Consider the following 25,913-nt stretch of genomic DNA (forward strand, 5'->3'; position numbering starts at 1 on the left):
TGGCATGCTCGTGTCTGACAGTAACAAACCATGGGAAAGGTTCCACACTCAATGCTGTTTGGAATACGGCAGGCAGGAGGCAGTGGTCTGCTCAGAAAAGGATCAGGTGCATCACTCCAGAGATGGGTTGCTTTACAGGTTGGTTACACTCATGTTTACTTCGTCAACTTGTCTCTGCCCCTAGGAACACACAGGAGGACTGTAGGATGTATCAGAGAGGCAATACACTTAAACAAACTCATCAGAAATGACAGAAATGTTATAGGATGCTTATTTAGACAGCAGCACATTTTCTGTCTCATTCAGAACATCACTGAGATGAATCTCTGTTCTCAGTCATACATCTGCTGTAGCAAAGAGCACTGCCTCACAGCATGGGTGTTGCACAAGCATAGTTCAGAGCAATGTGTGATTCATTGGCTCAACAACAATGGAGCGCTCCCTCCATAGCTCCCCACTGTCATTTCATTCCCTTCCTGGCGCTCCTGGCAGTCACTCCCTCCCATTGCTTTTCTTTGACATAGATCATTCTTCACATCAGTAATTACTCCCATCATGATAGTCTCACTTAGATTTATCTAGAATTTTTGCATTAGTTGTTGCTGATGCAGGAGCTAAGAGTATCTGCAATTGAATTTGACAGAAAGACGCTCACTTATTAAACTGGAATCTGAGTCCAGAGCAAATTATTGTTTCAAACGTTAGGAAGGTCTGTCAGATCATTCCTTAAGGCTGGATTCATGATGTTAGCAACACAAGAGCCTACAGTGTGTGTAGCGCCGGTCAATGTATTCATCACAAATAGATTATTCGATGTATTTGCCCATTTTTCTGTTTGTGAATCACTTGTGAATCATTTCTGATTTCTCATAATGTGTTCATAAGCATTCACCCACATGGATTATAGAATAAATCTCAGCCTAAGGGAACTTTGCGAACTATTCACTTTTTACTAGTAATTATCCAGTGTGAATGCAGTAGTTCATTTAAGTCACGTGGCATCATTTATGCTTCATCTTTGAATGATTTTTAAAACAGGAGGCTAGTGACTAATACAAGTAGAACATTAGGGACAAGTAAACATTCAGGACATGCAGGAAATCTGTACTATAAATTATAAACCAACTGTTATACAGTTATTTGAGGAAAAAACCCCAAAAAGGGCTGAGCAAGGATATCTATGATTAACTTCATTTCTTTTTTGGCTATTCTGCCAGCCCTAGGCATAATGTCAGCTACTATGATGACAACTGTAATGTGAGGTTTTTTCTTTCTTTACTGACAGGTACCAGCAGTGCAGAAGTAAAGGAAAATCGAAACATTGGCAACCTGGAGGATCATCCAATATCCTCTAATGAGAGGGCAAGAGGGGGAACACCTAGCTGTAAGAGAAAAAGACCCTTAGAGGAAGGCAATAATGGCCATTTCTGCAAACTCCAACTCATCTGGAAGAAAGTCTCATGGTCAGTGACGCCAAAGAATGCTCTGGTTCAGCTGCATGAACTTAAACCAGGTTTACAATATAAAATGGTTTCCCAGACAGGTCCAGTGCATGCTCCAGTCTTTGCTGTTGCTGTGGAAGTAAATGGACTTACATTTGAAGGCACAGGGCCCACAAAAAAGAAAGCCAAAATGCGTGCTGCGGAGCTAGCTCTGAAGTCATTCGTTCAGTTCCCCAATGCCTGTCAAGCTCACTTTGCCATGGGGAACTGTATCAACCCATCCACAGACTTTACTTCTGATCAAGCAGACTTTCCAGATACTCTGTTCAAGGAGTTCGAACCATCTACACACAGTGAGGACTTTTCAGTCTATAACCCAGTTAATAACGAATTGCTTTCCACTGCTTATCGACATGGGCGCCTACTCTGCCATACGCTGGACTTAATGGGCCACGGTAAGCAAAACAAGCACAAGATGGCATCCAAAGCAGAGAGCGAGAAGAACCCAGTGGTGCTGCTAAATGAGCTGCGGTCAGGCCTGCGGTACGTTTGCCTATCAGAGACGGTGGAGAAACAGCACATCAAGAGTTTTGTGATGGCGGTGCGAGTGGATGGGAGAACATTTGAAGGCTCAGGACGTAGCAAGAAGCTGGCCAAGGGGCAAGCAGCGCAGGCAGCCCTGCAGGCCCTCTTTAACATTCGGCTGCCCAGCCACATTCCCAGCAGGAGTAAATGTCACCATTTGCCACAGGTGAGAGCTCCTGGGTAGCCACTACCACGCTGGAGAAACTCTTTTGATGAATGGGATCAGTATTGCTGTAGCTGTTGTTATTCTACCAGATTGTTCCTCTAATGTTATAGCAAGTGCCATGCCACCAAATAGCTCTTTTCTCATAGAAAGATCAGGATGCTGAAGGCAAAAGCTTGAAAATAGTATCATGAAATCATTGGCTATAATTTGCAGCCTTTTCCATAGGAGGCATAGATGAGAAGGCAAAATGTAGGGGGAAATACCAACGTTTCAATTTGCTAGAGGGAATGATAACATTGACATGGGCAGAAAAATCAGGTCATTCTGTGGTACTGCATCTTACTTGACAGAAAGTAACCCATAAACAAAGAGATGCCCCATACCCTCCTTTTAGAGTTAGTATTTGATGAGGACAGTGCCATTCGGAGGAGACAGCAATGACAAGGAACGTGCCTGTGTCAGCGCAAACCCTCCAGACCATTCTGCCACTAGAAAAGTTACGGATTTTTGTTTATTATAGTCTTACTTTTTGGGTTGCTTTTTTTTTTGTTTTCAAATATGCCTCCAACAGCACAAGGGATAGTGAAAGCTCTGAAGTTTTCCTGGAAAAAATGTAGAAATTACCGCTGTATTAATACAGAAAATATAGAGCTGAGGTACATACTTGGCACATCAAAATTTCATAGTTGATCATGCCAAAGGCTATCTTAGCATTACCCAGACTTGTGTCAATCTTCTAAGTTCAAAAGAAACTAAGATTTGCAGACATTGAGAAGTATTACATGGGTTCAAGTAATTTCTTGCTTTGTTTGCACTATCATAAAAGGTTTGATCCACCAGCACCAGGAGGTGATCTACTGCTACAAAGCTCCCTTTATGAAGGGAGCTGTTAATGTCCAGGATTTAATGCAAAGCACTGTGAGCACTAAGAGTCATTCTGCTGTTGGCTTGCTGTGAGACCCTAGGCAAGTCATTGAAATCCAATATGCCTGTAATAAAAACGAGCATATTATATGAAAGAACACTTCAGGATCCTTAAATAGTGTGTAAATGCAAATTATTAGTAGCAATTCTCATTAACATTAGTAAAGATGTTCATTAGATGTTCAAGGAGTTTGATAGGAGATGAATACTTTAGGTGACATGATTGCCTGTAGGACCCAGGAATTATATTTGGTGACCCAGAAGTTTTCTTCCTCTGTTTCCAAAAAGGAAACGTAAGAAATGTAAGAAATTCTAAAATACATCATAATCCTCCACCTCTTCCTTTTAATTCTGGGTTTGTAAACTCCGTGAACCAGTGGGATAATAACATAATTTAATAATAGCAGTGATCTTCACAGAGTGCTTCGCAGGCATTATGGAAGCCTTAATCAACCTGGTAGTTCCATCCTCCCGGTACTTCTCCAAAGTACAGATAGTTTTAAATGAGAAATCTATGCTGTTTCCTGCCCGAATTAAATCTGGTAAAAAGTAGTTTGTTTTGATGAACATGCCTATCTTTCCCTATAGAAACCTAGCACTTGGATATAAAGAGGAATCTCTAGTCCTGTCCTGCTGGGTGCTTTGTTGTCCCCTGTGAACTTTGCTGGGTTGGTTGGCAGGTAAATACCACGCATTCATCAACTGATGGTTTGTTATGTTCTGAAACTGCACCACAAGTATAATTGCCTCAGTGACTGAGCTCTCTGAAATATTCCCTGGTTGCTGGACTTCATGATCATCTTCTACTTGAATATCACATCTTACCTGGGTCCCCAGTTGTTCACTAGGCAACACATTCTTCAGTGTATATTCCCTTTTTTATGGCCTTTTCTCCTTTCTGTAGACTTCTGCCCTCCTTATCTTCTTCTCCTCACTGTTCTGGAAGTATAAATGTCAGTGAAATGGTGTCACTGAACTTTCTCTGCCAGTATTTTTTGAGTGGTTATGTATTGTCCAACTAAAAGATTACTCAGGCACTTTTAATGCCAGCATTCAGCACATTAATGGAGAGATAAGCCTTAACATCAATTTCTGCTGACCCCCTTACTAGCTGCTCTCATCAACAGACATAGAAGCTATGACAAAAAACCCGAGTTTGTGTTACTCACTTAAGTCATAACACAACTTCTGAAAACAACAGACATATTTCCACTGACTTCAGCTTGGCTACAGCTTAAGCATTAAATCCAAAGCATCTTTGCTTGTTCTCACTGTGTTATGCAGTATCTCATCAAATGGCTGTCTTTACTCACTGCCTCATCTGGCTGTTTGGTCAGTCGAAGAGGTGGTAACTGTATTGGGCAGAGTGTAGTTCTCATTGTGCTGTGGTCAGAGGCAGCTGCTCCAAAAGTTTCTTCAGCTCCTTCTATCTCCCCGATCTGCAAACCACCTTTTCAAGGACACATTTCAAGTGAAGTTTTCAAAGCTATTCCTACTTAGTAAGCTCAGCTTGGTCTGTGTCCAAAAGTGTTTAAAAGTAGGAGAGCACACTGAAACCCAAACAGCTTAGGGACAGAATCTGAAATATTATGGGGGGTTTGATTTCTTCACAGAGTAAGGAATAACTATTGTACCATCCAACCATTCACTCTTTTCATGTGCTTCATCATATATGTTAGGATATCAGATAGCTGACTCATTGATAGTAGGGCCAGGCAAACAAGATCAGTTGTAACAGTTTCACCTATATTTTGAGTATTTTGTAGAATGTAGAAATGTAGGAGTATGTTTATCTCTGTGGTTGCCTTTTACAAAGAGTATTCCAACTTTGCATGTCTCTGTTCCTGTTCACTTTGCTGTTACCAGTGGTGTTAGGAGGCCGGAATTTGGCTTTTCCTGATTATAGCTTGACTGGAAAAAGGAAAAGCCAAAAATCTTGTAATACTGGTAGTCCAGTTGCACTGAACTTACAGATTTCACAGAGTCCAAGAAAGTGTCAAAAAAGTTCAGATGTCCTTATGATCTGGGCCTCCTGACCACTGACTTTTCTGCCTTGCCCATCAGGGCCCCCAGGGGACCTGGCGTCCCTCAGCCTGGGCCTCAGGCATGCCCTCAGACTGACAGCCACTTTTCCCACTGACCAAGGGAGATTCAATGTAAAATGTCAAAAGAGGCACGATACCCTCCAGTCTGTCCTGAGAGGTGCTGCCTACACAGGAGGCTTCCTGAACCGACAGGAGATGCAGAGCATAGATGTAAAATCCTGCCACCTTGATCTCTTCTGATTCAGGCAAAACAAAGAAATGCAAGAATAGCAAAGCCAGAAATAGATTAATTCCCTGGGGCAGCTGCAGTCCAACTTCTTTCTTTAGTTGCCTCTCCTGCCCCTCACCTGCCAATGCTGAAAACTCACCATGAAATTGTGAGCACTTTACGGTACCAGTAGTTTCTTAAAAGAACATCACTGTGCCTCTGATTTTCTTCCCTGGGATTGTTCTACAATGTGTTTGGGCTGACTGCAACATTATAACCAAAAAATAAATAAAAGCATATCACACTTTACACCAGGAAAAATTTTTAATCTTGTCATTTAAAGCCAAAATAGTTGAGATTGTGGCTTCTTTACCACCATCAACAGTGCTTTGATCCACTTCTGTGATTCTCATACAGGTACAATGATGGCTAGAGGACCTGAGCTCTTGCCTGTGTGTAGGGTAAAGAGAAGGTAGCTGAGATAATCCATGAACGAGATGAAATGGTCACAAGATTTGCCCATCAATCTGCCAGCTACTGTTCTTCCTCAAACCAGAAGTCTTATCTATGCTATGCCATGCCACTGCAGTGCAAGATAAATACCATTGATGGTCTGAGCCTGGGCACACTATCTTGATCAGAGTAACCAAGATAGGAGCCTGGAGATCTGCTAAACTAATGGCAGAGATAAAGTGAGTCAGGAGAATGGAAATTACAACACATAACTGTGCCCCTTACTAAGTCACTAAATATTGTTCCTTGTTTCATGGCATACTTGGTCTGAACTCATGTTGTCCATCAAATAATATACAATTCTTCAACATCAGCTTTTATGGAAGTCTGACAATCGTTTCTCCCCACCTTGGGAGATAAAGTTCTTACATTTCAAAAAAGGAGACAACATCAAAAAGGTGCTGACCTAACCAGCCCTAATGAGTCTGCACTGGTAGAAATACATCCACACACTCCCAGGCTTTCCAAGTGCACTGTGCTCATTTTAGGATATCAAGTGACCCCCAACTGCATCTGACCAGTTTACAGATTGTTTTTCTAGTCTTGTAGTCCTTTTAAACTATCTCACGCAGTCTAAACAGCATTCTTACTGCTGTAGAGCAAAACCATTAATTAATATTGCCATAACAAATTAGTAATAGAGGGCTGTTTGGATTTCAAATGGACCTAAATTAAAAAAGAATAGGTGTGAAAATTGCATTCACACCAATTTAAAATGGCTTAACGCTGCTGTTGCTGGTTCACATCCAGAGCCTCCAGAGCAGTAGTTGTCAATTTATTTATTTAAAGGAAATCTCATTGTGTTTTGTGTGTGTATCATCAAAAGCAAACAGGGTTTTTTTCCTTTGGCAAATAAAGCTAAACATTCGAATCCATTAAATCCCCTATTTGCCAAAAGCTTCATTTGCAGACCAAAGCAACCTCGGTATCCCCGTTGCAATGATTCTTTATCCTGAGCAGGTCATCAATTCCTGCCACCTAACTTCAGTGTCACCTTGGTGAGCAGTGTCATGGGAAGAACAACCACTGTGTTGGGGAAAGCCCCGTACCCCACATCTCTCATCCACTTCCCTCCAGAAAGCTGTTTCTGTGTTGCAAAACTGGTTCATTTTCATTCAGTATCAATTGTTCCTGCCTCCTTCACTTTATTTCTCTCACTGTCCTCATTTGCCAACTTTCTTGCAATGATGCCCTCTCTCCTGTGTTGCAATTAAGCTGAGGCTGAGGTTGGCAGTGATAGATTTGACTCTGGTGAGAAAAGGGACAGCACACAGAGCTGGCACTAAGCTTTGAGAAGCTGTTCCAGCATGTTTCTGTGAAGAGCTTTGTCTGGTCAAATAACCAAGTACATTTTTTTATAACCTTCTCTCTTTTCACCTTCTCTGTTTTCTCCTGCACAAAGAGAAACAGCTGATAGGTGTGTACATAGCTCCTGACAGTGAGATGCAAGAAAGGGTGGGGACCAGAGGGATGCCTCTGCAATACAAATAATGTTTGATATTCAACCATCTATTTATGACTCTGTAGGAGGGGAAAGTTGCTTTTTATAATCAATGCAACAGGCAGTGGAGACATCTATAAGATTACATTTCTTAAGCAAAACAATGGCAAAAGAACCAATTTAGAGGCACAGCATCAGTGCACTGGATACTGTTATTATTATTCTGGCTGCTAATAAGATTGCAGTCCCTTCTAGACTCACAGTTGAGGAACCAGGACCACCCCATCACTCCTCATACAAGTCCAACATCAAAGATGATTATTGTCCCAGAGAGATTACAACTTGAGTCTTAGATGAAGAAATTACTGTGTTTTAGTATATATAATCCATAGGATCAAAGGGAGATGCAGAAGGGCTACTTACATGAAATCATGGGAAACAAATTAACAGGGTAGAAAGGACTTGGTCACTTGCTCTCATATCATCAGCACGTACGTGTAGACACATTAAGGGGTTTGCACATGAAAAGCAGTCATCACTACAAAATAACACATTACTTTGCATCAGATGAACTACATTAATGCTCCAGCTATCTGCTGCAGGAAGTGTCTGCTGAGTTGGTGTATTGATCTCCACCCTCCGTTCCTCTCTCTTTGCTCCTCAGTGGCTGTACCCTGTAATTCCCTGCTGCCTCATGGCCATAGAGAACTCCAACAGGATCCCCAAAAGATTACCCTGTACTTGTCTTTAAGTCCTGCATGATATAGAACATGCTCAAGGCTTTCAGAGCATTAGGTATGCTAAACAAAACTCTTCTAACAGAGATGTTAAAGTCTAAATATACCACTCACCTAATTATAATACTTAGAAGAGCTGTAATAATTGTGATAATTAATTAATGAATGGCTGATCTTTATTTACAGAAGTGAAAAAATAATTTTAATATCTTCAAAGAAAAAATCTTTAAGGCTGAAAGGCATTTTTTTCAAGAGTAAATATGTAATTTAAGTTTATAAGTAACCCAAACCCCTTCTTCCTCTGAAAAAAGGAAAAATAAAATTATCTATTTTTCCTTTATAAAGACTCTGAAGAGTCCACTGTGATTACAGTGCATTTAGAGTGGGGTGAATCTCATTTATCTGACTAGGCTTCTGGCTGCTCTTTTAGCGTAGTTGCAAATACCTCATACTATCCATACATTCACACAACCATTGTTTGATTTCTTTCCTTCAGAGTCTAGATTGCTTATTAAACATGGCTAGTGAGACACAGCATGGACTCTGCTGGCTTCCGCTATTTACCACGATGAACCAGCCTTGCCTATCCGGGAAGCTGATGGTGTGGATCTGATTTGTAAAGAATTATTATTTGTGCGACCCGTTATGGTGAGACAGTTTATGCAGAATGATTAGGGCTCTAGCGATGAGCAGAGCTAGTTAGTACATGAAAGCTGAATCCCAGTCTGGTGTCATCCACACATAAAACTTCCTTCTAAACCAGACACTCTCGCAGCTGTCAGAATCGCCTTTGTTGCTTTCTGGCTTTGTAAGTGAGCTAGGGACACTTCAAAAGCTCCCTGCAAGCTGGACCTCGTTAAAACTCCCGCTTCGTCCTGGACTTGCATCCTGACATTGTTTATGACGTTTCATTATTACCTTCTTAATACAAGCCATGATTGTTCTGCTCTGCTAAATGGAGCTGTAATACAAGCGCCTGGAGTGAATTTTTCTTTGGTCAAGTTCCATGCAAAGCCTTCTCTGTTTGAGCTGGAGTGTTACAGTCATGCCCAAACCACGTTCTTTATCTATTTTTATCTGTAGTCACATCTAGGAAGCTTTAATTATTCAAACAGATTTTTCTTTCTGTGCACAGAGTAGCAGAAGCAAGCTCCTACCATTTATTTTACGATGACTACCTCCCTCTTGTGGTCCTTGTGCCAACCGTGTGGCAGGCAGATCATCACGGTGCGAGGGGAAGACTAATAACACAAAATTCCAGTGCATCTTGGAAAGGCAGCCTGCACTTTCCCCAGTAATGCTCCTGAGAAGCCCAGTGTCACAGGCAGCCGAGGGACCGCTCCCTTCCTGCTGAATAACGGGGAACATCTTTGTCCATTTTATTTTATTGTAAACGCTAGCCTTTAAATAGTGCATTTGTATAGTAGTTTTAGAAAAAATACATTTCTCCTGCCCCTTTATGTCAGCTAAACTGCTCATGCATACTGCAATGTGAAAGAATTATATACATACACATACACCCACAAAATAGTGCACATGTCGTAAAATTCAGTAAGTGGAATATATTTAGGGCTTAATCTTAGGATTGTTGAGAATTAATGGACAGAGCAGACTTTAAACTTCTTATAATGGATGTAAAATGTGATTTATGTGTTTAGACATTTATTCAACCAAACAAAACTAGAGAATTGGCTCATGTTGTTAGAGAGAGTAAAATCCTTTGTTGTTCACTTAGTGTTTTCTTTATATGAACAACTTACAAGTGAGTTTAGATCTCTAATGGGAGAAGAATTTATCAGAGCAAGGGTTTGGTTTTTTTTCACGTGCATGATGCATAATGTGAACTTTTGTTAAGATAAAATATTTTTACAAACCCCTGAGAAATAGAAATGGGAGATAAATATTCATATTCAATGGGAAAGGGAGTAAATTATCCATCTCTTTTCATCACAAAATTTTATTCAATTAAAACAATCAATATCTATGTCTCATGATACCCATCAGCTTCTTAGACTGATTTCTAAGACACATAAAATATTAATGCATCCATAAACTTTTCCTCCTTTACCTTAAATACTTCAGTATTGTCTTTAGACAAATCCATGTTGCTTTTTCATCCATTCTGCTTTTCTAATTGATAAGTCAGAGTTTACTTCCAAGCAAGCTAACCATTTTTTCCTATTTGTCTTTCAAACTGGAGTAGACATTTGATATGAAAGCATCTAAGCATGATTGCTCTTAACCTACTTGTCATCACATCTGCTGCAGACACCAGCCATGTAATCAGACCTACGTTCAGACAATGGTACCTTAAAATCAATGCTACACTGAGATGTCACCCAAATGAGCCCATGCTACTGAAGCCATACTGATTTGCTGTATAAATTCCTTGTGTGCCATTCCTTCTCACTCTCTTTATCCAGTTCACCTTTAAATACTAAAGGTGGAAAGAGAACATTCCCTGAGCAAACATAGTCAAATGAGCAAAATGAACATGTTTTGGTTTGTTCAGAGAAATAGCCTAAGTGTCCCATGATTTCTAGATTCTTCTGGTCACGTCATTTCATTGTTGAGTCCCTATTTTTAGGCCATCTTCTATGAACTGGGCACTATTACTCATAGAAATAATTACAATCAACTCCTTTCTCTCCTATGTGGGTCATTGCTTTATTAGGTTAAACACTAGGAATAATGTGAGTCTCCAAGGTTCTTGTAGAGAGAGTGAAGACAGCAACACTGGCTTCATTTCTTGTTTCATAAGTAGTTTTTATCCAAATCAACTCTGCCCTATACTTTTAAGGAATAATCCTCTCAGGGATATTGGGGAATAAACCCATTTCTCCTGAACCAGCCCCCTCTTTTCTTCTACTCTCCTTGATACACACACAAGTCATTCTAACCCTCAGTGCCTAATCACCCTTGTACACTCATCATATGGACAACCAACCATTCATAACAGCACCACAAATATGCTGTAAGGGCTTCGTTGTCTTGGTCATTGCAGAGAAACAGTGTCCAAGAGAAGTGCAGAAACTGAACATGCTTTTTTAAACCTGATCCAGCTACACAGAAACCCCCTGCAAACCAAGGCAGTGGCCATCTATGTGCAGCAGGGAAAAGAGCTGAGTTAGAAAATAATAAGGAGCAGTGGCTGATAACACAACAGGCATAAAGTCATGTTCCTTGGAGGCTCATGGTTATGGCAGCAATGAGGGGCAGATGAGCTAACTGATGCACACCAGAAGCTATCAATCAGAGCCGCACTGAAGCTTTTGTGTCTGAGTATCAGCAGTTCAAATGAAAATGGAAACAGATCACATAGCTGTTAAATCTGTTCTCTGAGCCAAAAGTTAGCAGTTGCACCACTTGGAAAGCAGCATGATTCACCCAAAATAGTGTCCTATAATAATGCTTATAGCAGCTTATAACATGATAATATGGAGAGAAGAGGAATGGCCCATGAGGTCACCATTCTGGAAAACACCTTCACAGGTGCTGACTGTAGTTATCGGCTCCTACCAAAGAAAAACGAAAAAGCCCTAGCACATATGTTCCTATGGATCATATGGATCAATGAGCTTACAGCTCAGCCCAAGGGTTTTGCTATTCCCAGCCAGGACTGACAGCACATTAAAACACTGTCGCATTTTGCTGTCTTTTGTGGTGTTGCATGTTCTCCTTTCAGCACTCAGCTAAAGGCCACTCAGAACTTTCTTCCTATATAGAGTGACATGGACATTACCGGAACAGCAGATATCAGTTCTTGACACAAAGATATCTTTGCCCACTTTGTGTCTTGTCTTCTTCAAAAATCCACCTTCTTCAGTGCTGTAGCACATTTCTGCTGATCATAATTCATACATATCTGTCTGGTTCTCTGATGGCATGGCCTAAACCATCATTTACTCTGGCAAGTATCTCAGCATGGCTGGAGGAGTCTGTGGGTTGTATTTGCCCTTCCACTAGGTGCTGGCTATTACTTAGAGAAGACAACAAGACATCTTAAAAATTATTTATTCCCTAAATAAGCAGATTATTTTACTCAAATTCACAAAAAGTTCTGAAAAACAAAACCACAAAATATTGCCATATGAACCCTCAAATACAAGTTATTTTTTCCCTTAACTTTTTTTTTTTTTTTTTTAGTGTAGGATATTTTTGGTCACAATCGTAATAATCCTGCTGATATGAGATGCCCTCTGCTTTTCCAGGGCAAGAACCTTCAGCTGCATGTTTTACATTTTGACTTTGAGGGAAATCAAAGTACAAGAAGGATGAGGCTGCTGCTGTCACCACGTTCTGGAGAACACTGACGGGAAGAAATGAATAGCATTTCCCAAAACACTGACAATCTACAGTGCATAAATTTTCCTTTGAAATCCTGTATTCATAAAAAAGGAAAGTAACATGACTTTCAGATCTACTAGTCTTTGATGTAGGTATTTTGAATTTTTTTCCCTCTTTGAATAGGCAGGAGTCTAAAATAAATGTAAATTTTGAGAAAATTACATCTTTACCTGCATCTTTTCTTGGACATTTGTGAACTTAGAGAGATCTTAAGCCCTCACCCTCACAAAAAGAATAAAAAAAAAGTACACTCTCCTTCATATATAAAAACCAAGCCAAAATAGAAAGTCCTTACAGGCAGGATAACATCCTTGCCATGTAAATGAGCTGAAATCAGAAAAATATCTGAGCAAAGCTTCCCCATGGCAGAGCAGGAGCAACTTGTGCAAATCCAAGGGATCTGTTGGGGAGCCCTTGATAACAACAGGTCACCAGATAAACGCCAATGAGGCTGAACTGAGCAGCAGGAGAGAAAGAAACATTGCAAAGACAAGCTGGAAAAAAAAAAGGCTTCCAGGCTGCCTTTGACAGAAATTGATCTGAGCAAATTAAACACTCGTACTGTAGTGGTTAGCAGCCTTTTTTTTTCCTTCTCCCTTTCAAAATGTGAGATGCCGGCGGGGAGATCAGTGCGGGCAGTTTGCCTTTCCTAGGCATGCAGGAACAGGGCTGCTCCCAGCTGCAGACATAAGGATGACTTGCTGGGATCAGGAATAGAAGCTTAAAATATAGAAATTACTCCACTGAGGATCCAGGAACAGTTTTTTGTGATGAGAAGAAGAATTGACACCGTTGCTGTAAATCAGGCAAAAACCCCAAGTATGGGAAGGAGACTGTTGAACTTATAACATTGTCCTGAAGTGAAATCCTTGCAAAGGTACGTATAGGGAAACACTTTGATGGTGCCTGGGAGCTGTGTTTTGCTACCCATGCCACATACTGTATTCTGGGAGCTTCTTTCTTTGCACATATACTTGCTAGCATTACAAATATTAAAAGTCCTTTCTGTGGTTCAAAAATTAAGGTGAATAACTGAACCAACATAAACCAAATTTGCTCTGATATACGTGGGCATGAAGCCACAAAACAATGTGGTAAGCTAATACATTTATTCCATATTCCCACAGGCATAAACCAGAGCAGAATTTCAACCTGTGGATTTATAGTGAATAAAATATCAAACTTACCCTGAAATATGTTGCAGCTGTTTCTCATTCCATCATGCAGCTGATAAATAGCTAATCTCCAGTTCAGGCCTCTCTATTTAAATAAGCACAGTAAAAAGTTTAGCTATCTCTGACTGAACTACTTCAGCTGAATTTCCTTAGTTCACTGCTTCTGGCCCCTATTAAATGCAATCCAGATAAAGTCTGTTTTCTACTAGTATTTGTTTCTCTCTTGACACAGTTGGTATCTGCTCCTGCTAAAAGCTTTCAGACTGGAAGAAAAATCTACTTAAAAATACATTATTTAATAAGCATAACTAAGCATCGTTAATACTAGGAGGACAGAGGATTTCTTTTGTGTTAACTGTTAACAAATACATTGCTCTCTACAGGCAGTCTCACCCCTACCATTAAAATTGATGATTTTGCAGAGCTGGGACTGAAAAAGAAAAAGAGGACTACACATTTCCCCATAGCACAGCAGACAAGCAAGAGCTGTGAGACACCCTCAATTTGCTTCATATTCTGCTTACTCGCTCATCTGCTTTACGAGCTGCCTTTTGCCCTGACAGTGTCAGGCAGCTGCCGGCTTCGCACGCCCAGCTGCAGGCAGTGAGTGGGCAGCTCTGCCGTGCCCCACGCGTGGCCAGTCCCCACTCCGGCGGCACAGCATCCCATGGCACAGGGTTACACGTGGCTTCCAAAGTCCTCAGCCTTAATTCCCCTTCCTGGCTCTGTTTGTCCTTTTGATGGATTCCATTTTCTCTTCTGACACTCCCATTATTAGGAACGGTCTCCTGTCTCCCCGCGTGCCTCGTACAGGCAGGAGCAGGCTGGAGGTGGAAGTAAGAAAGCAGCTGTGAGAACAATTCAGTAAAATTTTAGGTCAAATGTTAGGTGCCCCATCCTTGTCATAATCATTTACATTAGAGAACATCAACACAATTGCACTTGCAGCGAATTAACAGTGATCTGTGCAGAGGCACAAAATCAAGTGCAATAATAATACACATGTATGAAAAACAATGTGATCACTACTTAATTAATTAATAACCAGTTACTGATTAAAAGGGGAACATTTGGAGTTAAATGTGTCCTTGACAACACTAACAGGATTTGTTTAGCACTGATTGTATTTTACAATAAGACATATAAGTGCAAATAATTGCTTCTACTACATCATGGAATTAGTTCCATGACAGTTCAGCTGATTACTTCAGGGTTTTTATCTGTGTTTTGTAGCTGCAAGATCCACTGCCATTTTGCACCTTGCTAGCTGGTAGCAAAACACTCTTGTCTGTTTACATGTATTGCATGTAATGTAGCAGGAGAAGCAGAATCAATACTGTAGATATATACAGTACCTGCATCACAAAGGTTACCGTGCTCGGAAAATAGCTGATGAAGACTTGAGGTAATGAGCTGAAACATCCTGAAAGTAATTCCTAGCAGCACTAAAGACAATAATATAACTTTGCCTGACATGGGTAATCCTCCCCAGACTGAGGGAAACATAATTTTTTCTGGAAGGGAGTTTTGTGGTCCACTGAAAGTTTGAGTGAGATATGGGATATACCTTATGAATGAGGAACGGCTCATAACTCAGGAGAGGTGGAACCTAAATGAAGTCACAGAGGTCGTTCTTATTTTATCACTGGAGGAAATACGCCCTGTATATCACTCAGTCTTTTCATACATTTAGTTACTGGGATAATTCTGGGTGCAACAAACTGTTCATGGTTTTTTCATCTTGTATGTCATGAACAGAAAGATTTTAAAACAATTAGAAGCAATTGCAGAGGGACCTGTGAGTCCAAATCTAGGCTTCTTTACAGATAAATTTAGTGAAATACGTGGGAAGTCTGTGGTTCATGTAGGGTATGGAGATATCAGCTAAACATTTTTGTTTTCTTTTAGTACTTTTTTGTTGCTGCTGCAGTGCAGAAGCTAGAAGGGCCAATGAAGCAGTCAGAGAAGTTTGCCCATTCTTTTATCTCCCTTCGTGGTTGCAGCCATTTGTGATTTCCATGCATGTTTTCAGACTGCTTTCCTAACAAAATTAGCTTTCTGTGATCAGCTTTCTGCTGCTCCTAGTAATCCTTGAGACTGTTCAACTGTATTTGACAGCAGCAGATATCTCAAGAGACTCAGTCTCTATCTATACAATATAAAAAAGGGAACTTTGTAGAAGCAAGAGCAATCCAAACTAGCCCTGCACAGAGGACAATGCAGTTACCCCCAAGGCAGCAGCCAGAGGGCCAGGCAGCATGTTGGCAAAACATACCAAGACATACTGGTGTCTCCATTTGGTCCTTTTTATTTCTCTTCTTAACACTGGGGGCATGTACATTCTCTTTTTTAGAGGTATGAGTCTATTTGAGCCTGCAGAGTCACAGACAGTGTAAGAGGAGTCTTGGGCTTAGTAAATGCTTCCCTATAGCTGCATGTTATCAAGCTATTTCTTAATTAAAGCCTGCACAATGAATCAAATTGGTGTAATCATGATATTGCTGTGGCTGTAACCTGAAACAAGTTTTGATATGATGCATCTCAATTTGTTCCCTTCAGGGGACAGTTGGACTTTTTCACTTAAAATGGAATTCTTCAGGGTGGTGTGGGAGCTGTGTAAAAATGTGGGCATCTGGCAGCCTTGTGAAGCACCTGGTTCTGACCTCAGTATCAGACAGGAATTCTTTTGCTGTCAGTACAGCATTAACCCAGGCTTCAAGGGTAACACAGGTTCAGCACCACCAAGCACAGGAGCCCACAGCAGCACAGGCCTAGCTCCAGCATATATACACCCAGAGCTTGTGCAAAAGCTCCTCCTGCCACGTCTTGGCAGCTCCCTCCTTCCACACCAGCCCTGAGAAGGCTGGAAGACGAGAACCAGCATTTGCTGCAAACATGGTATCAATGGGATAATACCTCTTCAGAGGCATAAAGTCCCTGTGTTTTCTTTTGGAGTAGCCTGGCTGCCATGGACATCTCATACCTTCTATAGAGTGGTACATTGCATCCAGAAGTCTTATTTCTATAACACATATGTAGGCACTCTAGCATCAATTAGCTGTCAACGTAGGAATACACAATACAAGAAGGAGGCAGATTTCTGTTGTGTATGTTTGGACTTCACTGTACTAATTAATTATTTTCATATAGAAATTTTTCACTTTTAGTGGGATCTGTGGGCTTCTTTATACAGTACAGAGCAAAGAAGGGGGTGACATTGCGGTAACCACTGGGGCACAGTCCTGTTGAGCCAGGGAAAATGCACACTAACAGGTTCCCAGTGGGTGGAGAGGCTGAGCTTGTGAGTTGGTCTGGGACAAAACAGGAAAGGGTGAATATGGGGGCAGTTGTCTCAGTGCTTGATTGGTGGGGCCAAGGGAACAGGTGAGAAAAAAGCATTGTTTTATTTGTGCCTATGTTGGTAACCCAGAATTAACCATCTGAGTTTAAGTACATTCTAGTCACAGCTGTGAGCAATTTCACTGTTTTTCAATGCAGTTTGTTGCCAGCTCAAAGGACTGTTAGTAGTCCTAACAAAGCTATTTCTCCTTCTATCAAATCATAAGATAAACTCAGACAGAGATTTGTTAAATTCTCCTTTTTTTCTAACATACCTGGTTCTGATATCTGAGGGTCTTAATTAGCAAAAAACAGAAGGTTCAGAAATGGTTGATTAGATGTTCAGCTGTAATCTGGAAATACAGTAAGTCAGATGTCTGTTGATGAGTCTACTGTGGTACATTTGTTATAGGATACAGGTGCTAAAATCCTTACTTAGCAAAATTGAAGCCAATCAGTATTGACACTGGATTAAACAGGAGCATTTGTTGTATTTAGCAGCTGTGAAGGGGTTTGCAGTTTGTTAGAGAAAGGGGGCAGTCTACAATGCATCTGAGGGGTTTGTGTGCAATATATCAAGAGATGAATGAGTGACCAAAACAGTGTTGATAACAGACCGATGTTTTAGCTATTGCTGAGCAGTGCTTACACAGCATCAAGACCTTCTCTGCTTCTCACGCTGCCTACCAGCGAGTAGGCTGGGGGTGGGCAAGAAGCTGGGAGGGGACACAGCCAGGACAGCTGACCCCAACTGACCAAAGGGATATCCCATACCGTATGGTGTCATGCTCAGCAATAACAGCTGGGGGAAGAAGGAAGGGAGGATGTTCAGAGCTAAGAAATTAATAACAGACCTTTATCTCAACTCACGAGTTTTCTCACTTTTACCTTTCTGATTCTCCCCCATCCAACTGGATGGGAGGGAGTGAGCAGCTGCATGGGACTGAGCTGCCTGCCAGGGTAAACCCGTAACAGTGAGTAACACTGGGACACAGTGGGAAGTATATAAAGTCACTGTTTATGATTCTACATTGACATACTGGTTTCCATTGACACCAGTGTCAAAATTTTGTTGGGTACAGGTTCCATGTTAGAGGATGACATTTAGGGAATATTTGGAAAGAAAAAGCCTGAGATACTACAATTTAAAAACCACATCGTTGGCTTTTGTCAAATAACTGCCTGGTTTCCATTCATACCTTGAGGGGCTAATCAATAAAGCATAATTATCTCCTCTGTTTATAGGGTGATGTTTGTTCTCAGTTTGAATTGAGAACTATTGAAAGGCCATATGAGGAAGACCTGAATGTATGTGTCAGGATCAATTCAGAGTTTAAATTGCTTATAATGGCTTTTTAATGTCAATGCAGATATCTCCAAGTGGCCTAAAGAGAGGGTGACAAAAAAGTAACTGACCGTGTCACCAGCTAGTTTTGCTTTTGTAGTTTAAAGGGATATCGTCAACTGGAAACCTAGGCAAGGAACTAAGTGTAGTACTAAATACAGCACTTTGCATCCTGCTGCCACAGCTTGTGATTATTTTATTTATTTTAGCTTTCTTTTCTCCCTGATTGCTGTTGAAAGATTCAAATTTAAAAAAAAAAAAAAAAAAAAAAAGGAAAGATGATCACTAGTTATGGAATTTGTTTAAAATGTGAAGCTGATCATAAAGGGTTTTCATAAATGAAATTACAGAACAGCTAAGGTTGGAAGGAATCTCTGGAGGTCATCTAGTCTAGCCCCTGCTCAAACAGGATCAGCTACAGCAGATTGTCCAGACCCGTGTTCAGTTGTGTTTTGAGTATGACCACAGATGGAGACGCCACAACCTTTCTGGGCAGCTTGTACCAGTGTTTGACCATCCTCACAAAAAAAAAAATAGAAGTGTTTTCTTGTATTCAGATTGAATTTCAGGGGTTTTAATTTGTGCCCATTGCCTCTTGTACTGTCACTGGACACTACTTAGAAGAGTCTGGCTTCCTTGCCTTCATTCACTCCCATCAGGTACACACATTGATGAGATCCCTCTGAGCCTTCTCTTCTCCAGGCTGGACAACCCCAGCTCTTGCAGTGTCTCCTTGTATGAGAGATGTTCCAGTCTCTTAATCATCTTAGTGTCCCTTTGTTGGACTCAGTCCACTATTTCCATATCTCTCTTGTACTGGGGAGCCCAGCACTAGACCCAGCACTCCAGATGTGCTTCACCAGTGCAGAGCAGACGGAATGCATCACCTCCTTCAACCTGCTGGCAACACTCTTTCTAATGCAGCCCAGGAGGCTGTTTGCTTTCTTTGCCATGAAGTCACATTGCTGACCCACAGTCAGCTTGTTGTCCCTCAGGACCCCAAGGTCCTTCTCAGCAAATGTGCTTTCCATCTGGTCAGCCCCCAACCTGTCTGGGTGCCTGGGGCTGTTGCTCCCCAGGTGCAGGACCTGACAGTTCTCCTTGTCAAACTTCATGAGGTTCCTGTCAGCCCATTTCTCCAGTCTGTTGATATCCCTCTGGATGGCAGCATGACTCTGGTGTATCAGCCACTCCTCCCAGGTGTTGTATCACCAGCAAACTTGCTGAGGGTACACTCTGTCCCATCATCCAGATCATTTATGAAGATGTTGATAGTACTAGACCCACTGTTGAGCCCTGGGGTACACCACTAGTGACATGCCTACAACTGGACTTTGTGCCACTGTTCACAACCCTCCGGTCCCAGTCTTTCAGCCAGTTTTCAGTCCACCTCGCTATCCACTTATCTAACCCGTACATTGTCAGCTTGCCTATGATGTTGCTATGGAAGATGGTGTCAAAGGCTTTGCTAAAGCCAAGGTAAACAATATTCATTGCTCTCCCCTCATCCACCAAGCCAGTCACCTCATTATAGAAGGCTATCCGGTTGCTCAAGCACAATTTCCCCTTCATAAACCAATGCAGACTGCTCCCCAGTCTCCTTCTTGTCTCTCATGTGTTTGTAAATGCTTTCCAGTAGGATTTTGTCCACCACCTTCCCAGGGATGGAGGTGAGGCTGTCAGGCTTGTAGTTCCCAGGATCATCCTTGCTCTTCTTGAAGATAGGAGTGACATTTGCTCTCTTCCAGTCTTCAGGAAACTCTACCTGTTACCATAGCAGAAGCAGGATAGAGCAGGATATTCTCCATTTGGTTTTCCTCTGATCTGCAAGTTACTGAGCTAATTTCAGGAAAAGCTGTTTCAATGTTTTCATGGTTAGTGCTGTGCTGGAAGTTGGATGAGGAGATCAAAACAGTCCCTTCTGGCTTTAAAATCTTTGGTTTTGAAATTACTCATGATTCTGTCAAGTCAAATACAACTGATACAAATACAATACCTTTTTTGTAAGTTGATCATGTCCCTTTAGCATAATTATTTAATAGTCATAAACACTCTTGTTAATGTGCGACAGGCAACTGTGGTGGGAATGCTTCATGATTGCTCCTTATGCAACATCATGCTGGGATTGCAGACCCATGTTCTGCTGTTTATGTTATCTGTACTTCACTTCAAACATGTTTTATGATAGTACTTTAAAAAGGAGAATGGAACATTTTATCATATTTTCCTGCCAAACCCCTTGTGTCTATTTTTTTTCTTAAAGAATTGTTTTTATCATCTATCTTTTACTGTGTATCACAGCATTATCTTCACCTGTTAAGGGAAAAAATTAATGGACTTACAGTGTACAACAGACTGACAGCAAATCATAGCACGGATGTTCCCTTCAGAATGACAGTTATACCCTAGATGGCATAGTGACTAAATAACTCATTATGAGAAACTTCTTTTCACAGACAGTTGTTAAATTGAAGGTATTACCAAAACAGAACGTAAGAATTATTGCTTGCTCTATGGTCATTTTTCTTTAGGTAAGGATATCCGCCTCTTTTTTTTTTTTTTTTTTTGCCTTCTATAAGCAACAAACTGAAAGAACCAGTCCAGTCTTCAGCATCACTACAGCACCATTATGGTTTATGCTGACCTAGCATTTTCACTATAAATCCTGCTTTCCACACGAGTGTTGAGATCAGGGTTCATTTGCAGTCCAGGTTTGTTTGAGGGAAAATATCTTTTCATGCACTTTGAGGACTGAGCCTAACCCTTTTAAAATTTACAGGAAAGTAACATAAAAATAAAAATGAATTATTTCAGATGTTTTCCAGTATTGCTCTTTCATTCCTGTAGCAAAGAAGCTCAATTTGAAGTTGAGATTTTGCTAACATTAAATGGGAAATTACTATAGCTCTGCATAGATTAGAATCAACACATTAAGATGAATGGCTTAATTTATTTAGAAAAGTGACTAATTTTTCATAGTGAATAAATATTCCAAAACTTTCCTGTATAAATACAATACAAAAACTCAGGTATCTCTGGTACTCTGAAGACTGCAAGGTGTTTTGTTTTATTAGAAGATCAACAACAGATCAATAAGGCAGATGAGGAGATCTACCTATTTAAAGCTGAGTACTGACATAATAGATTTAACAAAACAGTGTTCACGCAAAAAAAAAAAAAAAAGGCAGCTTGTTCCTGCTGAGACACACTGCAATAGTGCACTGAAATACCCTGGAGATGAAGGGTTAAGCTAACACCCACAGTAAAGGTGATCTGAAGCCTTTGCTTTGGAACAAGGACTGGAACCCTCCTGCCAGCAGAGCTGGGCATTTCTGGGAAGCTGCTGGGGATGGCAGTGTCTCCAGCCAGCATGGCTGCGTCTGGGAGAGGAGGCCTGACCACAGCTTCAGCTCCCATTAAGGTCCACGCAGGGTAGCTCAAGGGAGGAAAAATGCACTTTTAAGCATATTTCCAACACAGAGTCCAGCATGTGCTCAGGCAGTTCTTTGACATCGCGCACAGCTGACTGAAGACTCTGCAATACCCTGTGGCTCCCCACACCCAGGAGGTCCTCACGGTGTGACACCATGGTGGGCTTCATGTAAGGGCCCTGGCTGCAGACACAGTAGCTGTCAGCTCCTCAGCAGAAAAGGGGTCCTATGTGCAGCATCCACAAACACCAGATAAATCAGACTCTAGTCCAGTCCACTACCTGGCAGGACAGTGCTACATATTGCACGGGGTCTACCAGGTCCCTAATTAAAGTCTAGCCCTGTTTATTACTAAATGGAAGGCCCTAGTTAAGGCCTTGATGCATGGTATAAGTCATCTGGATTTAGTCAGGGTCTGTTCCTGTTGCCCATAATGTGTTGGTTCAGCAACATCAGTATGCAGGGACAGGAACAGGGTAGGAAGCAATTCTCCACCATCTGAGCTCCTATGCTTGCAGGGTGTCCTCTCCCCGGGCGCTAGGACAGCTCACACTGGCTAGTGGACTTTGCTTCACCCATCAAGTTAGTACTCGAGCACACAAAAAACAGTCCAGCAGGATAACTGGAGTCATCCTCTGGGGTAACCAAGCCTTGACAGTCCAGTCAGGCTCTGCTTTCCAGAGCCTGAAGGTGAAATCAGGATTGACTCTTGCTGAAAAATGAAATAGGGAGAGAGAAAGAAGCTTTCATTCCTGTATCCCTGCCAGGGAGTACTTACATCTTTTAAGTACATGACAATAACATGGCAGTACACAGGTTTGTACTGGTTTAGCTTCATACAGAGTTTAACGGCTGATATAAATTCAGCAGGTGCAAGTTTTCTGTGTAGACAAAACTGAAGTCTATAGGAAATCAATGGGCTCAGGCATTTCTGAAATCTTCCCCTGCACCAGGCAGTATGAGATTCTCTAGCACTGGGGTAAGTGCTTACACAAGGTGCAGGTCAATCTGAGTCAGGCCAGACAACTGATTCTGATAAAATCTGTTTTCTGCCTCCCATTTCACATCCCCCCTCATTTTTTATTTTTTTTTTTTTTCAAATACTGGTGTTAAAATGACATCAGGATCCTAGTTTCATCTGGCAAAGATTAGGGACAGAGAGAGATTGAGAAGGCTGTTTGCAAAACTGTCAAGAACACAGAGCAGTCCAAGTGTAAAATCTATTCACCTTCACTTTATGCTGCTGATGGGTATAATAAGAAAATATTTTGCATTCATCCATCAAAAAAGTTAGAGCTATTTACACATATATATGCAGAATGCATGATGTGATTTGGCATAAATGCTTTAGTCGCATACATTTCAGATGTAACCTACTTGTAGCTCCACAACTGGGAGTGTAAGACATCTGTCTCAAGTGCAGGCTGATAATAAGCATCATGAATCTTCCCTCCAGATCCTGCAGCACTTCCCAGACGAGGGGCTTGATTTGGCCTCAGCTTTCATGCAAGGCTTTCACTGAAGGCAAAAGCAATTCCGTGTGCAGAAGAGCCCACTGTACCACACAAAGACAGCCACTTCTGGGGGTGAAGCACTGCAACTTGAGCCAGAGTCTTCCTGTCAGGAGAATTGTCTTTTTTCTCCCCAAAAATACTTGAGTCAAAGAATGATAAATGAGCACAGAAAATGTCATTATATCATTAACATCCAAACAAGGACAGAGGACATGTTCTGTGAGACTCCTCTGTAAAATCTGTGTGGCTTTATTATGCTTTTAATAAAAAAACGATGCTCCAGAACACTGCAAAACATAACTCGTGGAGTATGTCAGAAATGAACATAATACTTATACATCCATATACTTGTAATTGCAGAGGGATACAACAGGTAAATTTGCAAAGTAAACTCATTTTCTAAGATGAATCTTTAAAAATAGCTTTTTGTCATAAAAACTCAAACAGGAAAAATAGATATTAAAGGTGTCTAGAAATAAAATTTTGAATCTTAAATACTTTCCAGAAATATTTGAAAAATTATCAGAAATGCTCCATGAGTCTGGTCAGATACTGATTAGTGGGAATTTTTTCATTGCTGCCACTGGAATTTGATCTGGCCATATTTACATAGATGGATCACATTTGAAGAGGGAGGCAAATACATCTTGTTTTCAAGATTTTCAGGTTTTGGTCTTTTTTGTCTTAGCTTTACAGATATTTACACTTTTTGGATGAAGTCGGGTTTAAATAAGTGCTACAAAGTAAAGTTCATATACAGTGAAAACCTCTAGCATTAATTACTCCGGAATGTTTGTGAGTACCCAAAATCCTGACATAAAAGCTGTAATTTCTATGTAAAGTAGATAGGATGATTGAGTTATAATTAAAATGGTAATTATACCCTTAATGCTCTGTATTTGACTTTTCAAAAAATGTTATGCTCCAAGAAAAGCTATTTAAAGATCAGAGAAAAATGTTTGAAAAATGAATGTATTCAAGACATTCTAGATCTTTTAAAATCCAGTTATTGATTTTTACATGCTTTCATGTGTAGTCTGAAACATTTTCTTCATTTATTTTGGTCGATGGAAATAATAAAAAATCATTGGAACGTGAAAAGCTTAAACGAACGCAATATTCTCCAAGTTGATATTTAACACGATAAATATTTGAAATGGAGGGCAGGCAGCAGTATTCACTTGCTGACTAAAAGCCTGGCCTTCGTCCTCATAACTGTGTGACGCCAAGGAAGGAGCCGGTGGGAATTCAGCAGCCATGTAGTTCCTCCCTTGCTGGTTTGAGATGTGTCACACTGCACCCCGCACGGGATAAATACGACATTTCCTTTGATCCCTCATTGACTCCTTAGAATTAAACGGAGAACACCTAAAGCTATGCATCAAATGTCAGGAGTGGCAGCCTACTGGAACCGTATCAATATTTGATGATGTATGGCTTGCTGGGAGGCACAGGAAATGCTGGCCGTGGCAGCAGTGACACCCAGGATGCTTTGCACTCCCCCAGCTGTGGTGCGTGCCCAGAGCTGCGGAAAGAGGTACAAGAGCCATGACTACATGATGGGCTGTGCCTACAGATCTGAGAGGGGACCGTGCAGCAAAGCAGGTCTGTTTCCCAACCACTGCCAAGTTTGTTTTATTCAGCGCATGTGCACTCGTTTCCTTGTGCAATTAATATGTCCAAACGGGGATTATGAGCATCTTTATTCACTTTGGAGTTGGTACACTAGTCCCTTCTGCTGCTTGAGTAAGCACTCCTCTGAGCAAGGCAAAAGGAGGGCCTTAGTAAGCCAAAAGCATTTACAATAAAATCAGTAAAGCTGTGCAGTCTTAGATGATTGGGTTTTTTGTAGCATTACTCACCAAATAAAGCCTTTGCCTGCATCCATCTGTTTACCCCATGTGCCCATCATGTACCTTGGACTTCATGACTTTTCATTCTTATTAATCTGCAGATATGGTTGGAAATTTTTCCTTATGTCCCACAAGAAGCATGATAGGGAGGTTTTAGGTCAGAGTGCTGAAATTTTGTAATTTCTGTAAAATACACAGCAGCAATTTCCTAGTTTGTAGCTAGCTTTCTCTAGCATGAAAAGAGAAAAGAGCCAGGGACTTCACTGCTACTAATCTACTTTCTGCTCTCTTCTTCCACCCATGGGTGGTGGTGAGGAGCTCTGGGCAGAGTCTGAAATTGGGGTAAAACTGAAGAGTCGCTGAAGGAAATAAGCTTAATACCAATTAGTGTGGTCCCTCCTTACCCAGTACCTGATCTAAAGCCAGAACTTGCATTCCTCTTGCTAGTGGGTAGTCCTCCTACTAATCCATGATAGTCATCTGTTTGCAAAATATCTCCTGGCAGATTGCAGGGATGATCACACTTTCCAGTGTATGCACTGAGTAATATCCTTGGATCAATGCGTGGCAGGCCGTGTCTCTGCCCAATGCCAGGTCGTACTGCCCAAATCCAGCATCATAGATCTTCCCTCCTCATGCCCTTATGCCATGTACCTGTAATGCTCAGGATTCCCCTCTTCTCTGAGCAGACTAGGAATGGTAGCAGGAGAAAAAGGGAAAAAAAAAAAAAAGCACATCTGAAGGGTACAAGGTAAAGGAGTTAGCATGTGATAGCAAGATAAACCTTCTTAAAGAGCATTTGAGAGTTATTCAGAAGAAACAGTGAAAAGCTGAAGGAGAAAAAAGTG

General features: G+C 41.1%; 1 protein-coding gene across 4 annotated transcripts in view; it reads left to right on the plus strand.

The window, feature by feature from the left end:
• Window positions 1–25,913, plus strand: part of ADARB2 (adenosine deaminase RNA specific B2 (inactive)) — a 317,653-nt gene that overhangs the window by 210,347 nt on the left and 81,393 nt on the right. For all 4 annotated transcript variants that reach the window (XM_074868096.1, XM_074868070.1, XM_074868087.1 and 1 more), the window contains one exon: window positions 1,286–2,193. In XM_074868096.1, coding sequence (XP_074724197.1) covers window positions 1,286–2,193 — 908 coding nt within the window. The remainder of the gene's footprint in view (window positions 1–1,285; window positions 2,194–25,913) is intronic.

Source organism: Strix uralensis, chromosome 1 (genome assembly GCF_047716275.1).
Source record: "Strix uralensis isolate ZFMK-TIS-50842 chromosome 1, bStrUra1, whole genome shotgun sequence".
Taxonomy (NCBI): Eukaryota; Metazoa; Chordata; class Aves; order Strigiformes; family Strigidae; genus Strix; species Strix uralensis.